Raw genomic sequence first — 8,997 nt, 5'->3', positions numbered from 1 at the left:
GTTCGGAATAAGAAATTCTTTCGCAGCTCTCTTCGGATCCGAACGCTCCACGGATCTTTGAGAGAGTTTCGAGTCCCTCTCTCGGGAACTCTTTTATTTGGTTTCTTCCCTGGATCGCGCCGTCTTTTCTTGGCCGTAGAATTTTGTTTAGCATAGAAACTGGTTTCAAATTAAAATTATCGCTGGTCATTTTTCTTATGGTTAGTTGTCGTTTACTTTGCCGTTGTTGTTGTTGCTGTTGTTCTTGTTGCTGCTGGTGGTGGTGCCTCATTTTTTTTGGCTTTCTGGAATTTCGGTGTTTGGTGTTTTGTATTTTGTGTTTGGGACCTGCGTTTTACTTCCCTTCGCTGATTTTGTTGTTTTTTGTTTTCTGTTTCTGGCGATGGTGGCGATGTTGCTGGTGTGAATGTGAACCTAGCTCTCAGTCGCCATCGCCGCTTCGATCTCCCAGCTTCATGCGTGCCCTAAACCAGTACACTGAGGGAAATAGGAGGGTGAAAGTAAATCTTACTTTAGTTAATTAATTGCAAGGTGTCGTGTCTTAAATAAGACTAGCTATTAGCACTAACTTCTATTTTTAACAACTAACTAGTTCCCACACCCAAAAAAAAATCCGAAAGTTTACAGTTAATACGCGTTGTATTAAAAGTATACTACAGCTAGTATCAAACTGTCAGTATTAATTTAAAACTAAATAATGTAAGGAGCAGACTCAATAGTGTTAAGTTAAGACTAAATAGTGTTAAGTTTATGTCCTGAGTTTAATTTCTATACCGAAGTTTTCGGTTTTCGTTCCTGGTGTGAAGCCAGGATGCTCTGGTTTGGAACCTGGACATTTCGAACAGAAAAAGTGTTACCGCTTTTTAATGCTATTCGGACGCGTTAGTATTTTAAGGGTATTACATTAGTGTATTTTGTAAACGACGCTGCGGTCTGTTTAAGGTTTGTTTGTGAAAATTACTTGTGAAAATTTTAATATTTGCTTATTTTGGGCTTATTTGAAATGTAAGTACATTTAAATTGTGTCTTAGTGCATAACTAATGAGTAAATTCTTTTCTTTTTACGGACACCACCTTGAGTTGCGCTCCAGATGCCGGGAAACTAAGGATCTTGCAATTGGCTTGCATTTTTTCTGACCGCGGCCAGCGCAATGTTAACTTCAATATCAGCGTCCTCGACCAAGATTTGTTATTCATCTGGACGGCGTTCACTCTGGAGATGATCAGCGACATAAGCGGTAAAACGGCATTTGCCCAAATATGCATACATACGTACATATTTTGTACATGTATTGTATTTATATTATTTGTTAAATTAAAAATTACCTTCAGTAATTTATAAAAATGTAAAAAATATGTTTTATAATAGATGAAAAGTACAAAACAACATTTTTTAAATTTTGTCTCTTTAATACGGGGGGTATAATATTTATACTGGCATTATACTAAATAGTATACAAAATAAACTAGCAGCCTGAATTTCAGTACACTGAGTGAGTATAAACTGTATACTCGTTAGTTTAAACTTGACAACTTCGAAAGTTTCATTTTTATACTTTCGAAGTCCATTAGTTTAATACTCAGAGTATCGAGAAATTTTTGACACTCAATAGTTTACTTTTAATGTAGAAATAGTTTACTTTCTATGATCATTTTTTTTTGGGTGCATGTATTTAATGTATTTAATAATGTTAAAAAGTATTTATAATTATTTGAACATTATGATCATAAAAATTTTAAAACCATTTTCAAAAGGTGTCTAAAAGTATGCTAATGGTACAATCTTTCCTTTATCTTTTTAAAATATTACAGCATACTTTTGGATGCAATTATGAGTGATTTCGAACTTCCAAAAATATCTTTTTTTCTTGAAACTACTAGTTTTTCTGTCACTGGTTTTAAAATTTATTAAATAATTCGTAACTTCCATTATAAAACGATAGTAAGACAATACTCAAATCCTTCAAATATCTTCTTTAAATTGGATATAGCTTTGATCTCCTTTGGTTGATTACTCTTCTAAAATATTTATTAAATGATTGTTTTCTGATTTTTCTCACTGTAGAAAGGAAGGCCTGAACCGAGAATGATTTTCAGTCTGGGCTCTGAAATCTGGCCTGCAGACGATTGTGTTTGGAGGCTGCCTGTCGGATGCCGCTAGCCATCTTTATTCTTATTAGGCTGGAAATTCGAATCTGGGACTGGTGAAATTCCAGGAATTCCTGACAAACCCTAGCGAGCACTCAAAAATCTAAGTGAACCCGCCGATTCCCCATCGATCGTAATCTGTGTGAATATTCAGGGGTTTCTATGGGGAATTCGGAATAGAAATAGGGTCGGGTGCCTCAGCATAGACCTAGACCACATGGAAGTGCACTGCTGCAATATTGCGAGTTGGGAACGGAACCCAGCAAACAGAACCAGAATCCGCAGAGCAACCTCAACAGAGTCCCGCGACTTGCTGGCTGCCTCGTAAAACTGTCAGTTAGTGCAGTAAAAAGAGCATAACAAGAGTTTTGTCCGATTTTATTTCTTTATGAATGTCGTCTTGGTCGTGGTCGCTGCCTAAATGCCAGCCCAAGTGCCTCGGCAACAGAGAGGCTTCAGTAGAAGCCCGGTCCGGTCGCATTCTTATCTTTTGAGAAATATTACAAAAACACGCAAAGCCCAGTCTCCAAGTCCTGGCTTTGCTTTTGGTTTGGCCTTTCGGGCTGCGATTGCGAGCAGACCAAGAGCCACAAAGGCAAAACCAATAAAAATAGCTGAGCCTACGACGCAACATGCTGTTGAGCCGCCAGTTATTGTGCCTCTTTTGATCCCAGCACTTCTGCTTCGTTTCATTTCATTTCCGACTACTTGTGGGCGATGCCAAAGTCCAGTGTCCAATGTAGTGGGTGTAATTCTAGCCAGTTTTCACTTCCGAAAAGTCTAAAGTTTACTGACACTTCCTGAAAAACACATTTGAAAAATCTTAAAAGAATATATAACCCCTCCTCCAGTTTTCACTTTCGTAATCGTCTCTGAATTTATTTTGTTAAAATTTTACTTTCAAAAAATCCTTAGAAAAATGTTCTCACAAGCTCTAGATTTTACTTCCTATCATGTCTAAAAAATCGCCTTCCGGTTTTCAATTCTCTGAAAAGGGTAGGGGGTGTGATTCCAAAAAGACCCAAGTTTACAGACACTTCTTGAAAAACACTTTTAAAAACTCTTAAAATAATATCTTTCCTTTTCCAGTTTTCACTTTCGATTAATACTCTCTGAATTTATTTTGTTTAAATTCCTAAAAATCCTTAAAATATGTTCTCACATATTCTAGATTTCACTTCCGGTATATCCTGGTAATTTGAATTTCCAATCGTATCTATAAAATCCTCTTTCAGTTTTCATTTTACCGAAAATAAAGGGTTACTTTAGTTTTTGCTTAACGACTGCTTTTTGAATTCAAAATTGTACGCGGGTTTTCTTCAGTGCTGCAAAACGCTCAACTACAGTGTTGTACAATTTCAAATATATTTGAATAATCATTTTTAATTGACAGGAAAAGCCAATCAAAATCAATTAAACAGAAAGACATTTTACTTAAATTAATTAATTAAATTATTAAAAAAAACTCTTACATAAAATGACATATAAAAAACCTTGTATCTTTTAGTCATGAGTCAAATTTTATCTTCACAATCTGTCCAGTTCCCTTTAACCAACCTGATAAGCAAGCTTATCTCTCTCTTTTAGTCAGCCCACTGATCACCCCACTAACCAAACCAAAGATTAGATTGCTCCACGCACCTGGATCTTCTCACACTTAATTTATTTGATCTTCCAACGCTGCGGAATGAAGCGCGGAGGGCACGAGAAAACAAAACACAAACATACGTACATACAATTAGCCCTAAGAATGATGCTATCGGGGTTACTTGACTATGTATACTGGAGCGAGTGATTAGATACATATTTTGAGGGAGTGGGGGATTGGAGTATATGGGTATTGCGTCTTTTATCTAATGTGGCTACTCCTTCGTCGCCTAATCCTTCTTCTTTTGTGCGGCTGTCTTTTTGGTCGCAGGCGCTGCAGTTTCGGCAGCTCCAGGAGCTTCGATGGCTCCATTGGGCGCCTGGCCCTCCAACTTCTTGGTGGCCTGCTGCTGCTCCATCTCCCCGGAGAAGCCGAACTCGTTCACGCGCTTCAGATCGACGCGGTACTGCCAGCGCTGGTAGAGGAACACGAAGAAGATGATGTCGTCGCGGAAGCAGCCCAGCCGGTACATCGTGGGCATCTTGATGACGAACGCGAAGATGTCGTCGATGAAGGTGTTGAGGAACTTGTAGGTCATCATGCGCCACGGCATGTGGGCCACCGACTTGAGCTTGTAGTTGATGAACAGCTGCGGCGTCATCAGGATGAAGCCGAAGGTCAGCAGGTAGCCGTACAGCATGTTCAGCACGAAGGAGTACCAGCCCTTGTGCTCGTTGTAGATCAGAGAGTACACGAAGTAGGCCACCAGCAGGGGGAAGCAGGCCCAGCCGAGGTACTTGAAGGCCAGCTTGTCGTAGTCCTTGGTCGAGCTCTCCGAATAGGAGCCCTTGTCCTGGAAACTGATCCTCGGCAGCACGCCCAGAATCTTCTGATCGTGGTCGTAGTTGATATCCACCACCTTGTGGATCTTCCACACCTCAATGCCGAGGCCCACGACGCAGGAGATGCGGATCATGAAGTTGGTCTCGTTGTCGAGCACGTAGAGCAGGATAATCAGCGACTGGAAGACGCCAAAGAACACCGAGCGCACGGACAGACCCTCCAGCGACTTGCGATTGTTCCAGAACTGAATGTCGTTCTTGAAGGCGAGCAATTCGAAGACCGAGTGCAGTATGGAAACGGCCACGGTGATGCCGAGCAGATAGATATTCGTGTCCAGCAGGGTTTCCTTCAGCGAGTCCTGGTCCTCGTCGCTCTCCTCCGGCTGGCTGGCGGCCATCAGCTCGCCCAGCATGTTGCCGGCCCACTTGTTCTTCATCTGCTTGGCGGCGTACAGCTGCCACTTGAACATGCCAAGCGGCTGGAAGGTTAAATGGAGCTCCAGTTCAGGGGTGGTTTCATTTATAGGCTGATACTCCCTTTGCAGATTCCAGTAGTCGTTGACGAAGACAATCGGCAGATAGGTCTTTCCACCGTCCACAAACTTCACGTAGTCATCGAGGGGAGGCGGAACGGAGCCCTGAGCCCAGTTGGTCTGATCCACCACCAGATTCACGGTGAGATTGGGATGCCAGTGCGAGACAATGGTGTCCTTGAGATTCGCATGCCTGAGCTCGTGCTCCAGCTTCTCCTTCTCGCTGGCCAGCAGATTGTAGTTGCGATTGACGCGCAGCTTCTTGAACTTGTTCAGCTGGTGCTGCTGGTGGCCCATGTGCCCGTTGGTCGCGTAATTGGGTGACTTGGGATCGGGCGACATGCCCGTGCGGGTGACAAAGGCATGCAGGTAGACACTGCCGTTGTTCATCAAATGCTGGCTGGTCTTGAGCTTCAGGCTGTGGGTGTAGATGCCATCGCCATTCGCGCCCGAGGTCCAGTCGCCGTAGGTGAGATCCTCCTGCAGCCAGAGCAGATTCGCCTTCTGCTGGAAGTTGACCACATCCGGGTGCTCCGACAGCCAGACGTGCAGGTCAAAGTCCGTGCCGTTCTCGAAGTAATTCCAGGCGGTGATCTTGGGACCCGCATTGGCCACACTTTTATCTTGCGAATTCGTGGCCTCGGGAGCTGGGCGGCGGAAAAAGGAGCTCACAAAGTAGATGATCAGGGCGCGCAGGATCAGGGACTTGGTCATCGCAAAGAAGGACTCCATGCGGCTGGGCTGATTGGCCTGCGGCTGCTGCTGCTGCCCCTCCTGATTCTCCACCTGACCTTCATTTTGGGCCAGCTCAGCGTTCCCATTGCCAATTGCCTGAGTGAAAAAAAAGTGATGAGAACCAGGTCGGTTTTAGTGGGTCAACGGGCGACGCAGGGCGCTCCCCCTCACTTACCGCTCCCTCCGCTGCCGGCTGATCCTCGCCTGCTTTCGACATGCTCCGTTCTAAAGGGCTTTTCCACGTTTTTCCACGTTTTCTCCCTTTTTTTCCTTTTTCCGCACAACTTGCGAAGCGACTGTCATCGATGTCTGGCCGGGCCTATCGTTCTTGACTATCAGGTGGGTTCTGGGTCTATCGGTATCGGGAATGACACCGCACAGGGGATAATAGCCTATTCTCACAGCGACGCATCTGCATCAGCGTCCAAATTCCACATCAGAAACTATTGTTATGGATAGACTAAGCTTACCCTAAAGTTAGTAATTACTAAATTGATGGTTGAGGTAAATAAAGCAATCATGTAAAAACCAAAAAAATTACATAAGCCTTAAAATTACTCCCTGCTCACAACCGCTTAAAACTGCAATAGCGTTCTAGGTGACAACAGCGACTTCTTCCGTTAAGAACTCTTTGATTCTGTCGTTTTTAATATCATGTGAAAAATAAGAAGTTACAAAAAATATTTTGAACAAAAGTTGTTAAGTTGAGTTAATAAGTAAACAAAGTTCTATGATTTTCGTTACAATAATGCATTGAACTTATGAAGTTTATCATCCAAATAAAAATAATTAAATAGTTCATATGATAATCTCTCATTGCGTTTTTACCCGTCTCCCTTTAGTACGTTTATTCCTTGAAAAAACAAAATTACTGTTGCGGAATCGAATCGCTGATGAAATCACACTTACTGTTTAAATAAATATAAAATTATTAAACCGTTTTAGTATAAATATCCAAAAGAACTAAAATCATACATTTGCCATTAATTATTGCAAAAAACATTTTCAACTTTACATTTCGTGGTTTGTTTGAAGACGTTCTATAAGCGAATTGCGAAATAAACAACATTAAAGTATTTCACTTTTACTTTTTATACCCGTTACTCGTAGAGTAAAAGGGTATATTGTATTTGTACAAAAGTATGTAACAGGGAGAAGGAAGCGTTTCCGACCCTATAATAATATTCATACCTATGGAAATGTAGAAGACATTTTTCATATCGGAACATTCATTAAAAAGTTATGCGCAATCAAAAATATGTTATGTATCCATCTCCCCCGCACTCCCTTTAGCTGAGTGACGGGTACTAGATAGTCGGGACACCAATCCGACTATAGCGTTCTCTCTTGTTTATTTTGTAGTTACGAATATGACTTTTTACTGGTTAAAAGGAATGTTAGATTTTTGCAAATTACTTTATTTTGTTTTATAAAATAAGGTGACAATCAAGGAATTGTCAGAAGGGAATACGCTAAGTATTACTTGCCTCCATCTTTTAAAAATTAATTGCTCTCGATATATCGCACGTTCTATTGTATATTGTTATATCGATGTGTCACATTTATATAGAGATGTGTGCCATGCGATATGTAGAGATGACACTTTTATTCCACTAGCATCTTATTATAATTAAATATAAATAAATAAATAAAAACTTTAAATAAATATTTTAAGGTTGTACGCTAAAAATTCTAATAATGGAAAAATGTAAGAAGGCCAAATAGGGTAGGCTCCTTTGGAACATATAATGGGCGATTAGATGACCATTGTGTCTAGTACTCAAAATTTACAATTTGGGCAGTAAATATTAAATATTGCTTACACATACATATAGCTACTTTATAAAATAAAAAATAACAAATAATAAAGTTAAAGCGAATATCGATAAAACAAAAACATCGGTTGGCATCGAGAACTATCGCCATCGTACCGCCACTAACTCTTTTCTCTTGTGAATAGCATTTGGTTGCACGTTTCCTCTGGTGAGTTTCCACAAAATATGGCGAAAATAACGCAAATAACACAAAAGCGTGGCGGAATGTGTGGCGCCCAGCGTTCCGCGATGGATTTGTGGCAGGGGAAATGCGGAAATTCGGTTGGTACGACCTGTGGAGCGGTTTCTTTTGGCGGAAACTTGCCAGCAGGTCGGACCTAACCTCCAATCCGCGCCCGCTGTTTTTGGGGACCTCCAGTTTTTCATTAAATTAATTACCCTTCACCCACAGCAACGCCGCCACCATGCAAATCTTTGTGAAAACCCTCACCGGCAAGACCATCACCTTGGAGGTGGAGCCTTCGGACACCATCGAGAATGTCAAGGCCAAGATCCAGGACAAGGAGGGCATCCCCCCGGATCAGCAGCGTCTGATCTTCGCCGGCAAGCAGCTGGAGGACGGACGCACCCTGTCCGACTACAACATCCAGAAGGAGTCGACCCTGCACTTGGTGCTCCGCCTGCGCGGTGGTATCATCGAGCCATCTCTCAGGATCCTGGCCCAGAAGTACAACTGCGACAAGATGATCTGCCGCAAGTGCTACGCCCGTCTGCATCCTCGTGCCACCAACTGCCGCAAGAAGAAGTGCGGACACACCAACAACCTGCGCCCCAAGAAGAAGTTGAAGTAGACGTATCATCTGTCTGGGACTTGGGATCTGGATTTCTGTCCAGTTTCCCTGGCTGGCCGACACTAAAACCCTTGGTTAACCATCTAAGTAAATATATGTACATTTTGTGAAACCACATCGCTCCTCGAAATGTATTGCATTTGCCAAGGCACAGCCTATTTGTACCAACTCTTATCTGTTTTTGTTGTGGTCTCTCTTTTTCTGGAGGAAGAGGAACAAGTTTCTGCGGCTCCAGGAAGCTCTTATACTGCAATTAGTTGGCCTCTCAGCGAAACCAGCTGGTTCTTAGTTCCATTTCTGGTTCTGTTTGGCAAAAAGCGACCGCAGCAGGTAATTGATATTCCATCTGCCAGCGGAGACGAGCAGCAGACCCTTGCGGTTGCGTTTCCCAGAGGGAAAGGGGACTGGAGTACTCCACGGATGGCCAAGTCGAGTCCACTGCGAGTACAGTTAATTGGTTTCATTGACCGCCGACGACGACGAGTAAGGCGAAGAAACGGCTTCCGTTGCCAACTGTGCGAAACT

At 42.5% G+C, this 8,997-nt stretch overlaps 2 protein-coding genes across 2 annotated transcripts; one reads left to right on the top strand and one right to left on the bottom strand.

Moving 5' to 3' along the window:
* Positions 1–3,794: 3,794 nt before the first annotated feature.
* Positions 3,795–6,180, bottom strand: LOC108069499 (putative lipid scramblase CLPTM1). The gene is made up of 2 exons (XM_017159599.3): positions 6,022–6,180; positions 3,795–5,942 (listed from the first exon to the last, which is right to left on the bottom strand). The coding sequence occupies exons 1-2, from the start codon at positions 6,061–6,063 to the stop codon at positions 4,026–4,028; spliced, it is 1,959 nt and encodes a 652-aa protein (XP_017015088.2). The 5' UTR covers positions 6,064–6,180; the 3' UTR covers positions 3,795–4,025.
* Positions 6,181–7,671: 1,491 nt separating this feature from the next.
* On the top strand, positions 7,672–8,630 carry RpL40 (ribosomal protein L40). Its single transcript, XM_017159600.3, has 2 exons — positions 7,672–7,829; positions 8,073–8,630. Exon 2 carries the CDS (start codon positions 8,086–8,088, stop codon positions 8,470–8,472), a length of 387 nt encoding a protein of 128 aa, XP_017015089.1. The 5' UTR covers positions 7,672–7,829; positions 8,073–8,085; the 3' UTR covers positions 8,473–8,630.
* The last annotated feature ends 367 nt before the right edge of the window (positions 8,631–8,997 follow it).

Source organism: Drosophila takahashii, chromosome 2L (genome assembly GCF_030179915.1).
Source record: "Drosophila takahashii strain IR98-3 E-12201 chromosome 2L, DtakHiC1v2, whole genome shotgun sequence".
Classification (NCBI taxonomy): domain Eukaryota; kingdom Metazoa; phylum Arthropoda; class Insecta; order Diptera; family Drosophilidae; genus Drosophila; species Drosophila takahashii.
This window is presented reverse-complemented; position numbering and strand designations above follow the sequence as displayed.

Bases quoted from the DNA above. Each gene is read 5' to 3' on its own strand.
- LOC108069499 (XM_017159599.3), bottom strand. From the start codon at position 6,063: ATGTCGAAAGCAGGCGAGGATCAGCCGGCAGCGGAGGGAGCG. The intron at 5,943-6,021 runs GTAAGTGAGGGG...TTTTTCACTCAG, and splicing joins AGCCGGCAGCGGAGGGAGCG to GCAATTGGCAATGGGAACGC.
- RpL40 (XM_017159600.3), top strand. From the start codon at position 8,086: ATGCAAATCTTTGTGAAAACCCTCACCGGCAAGACCATCACCTTGGAG.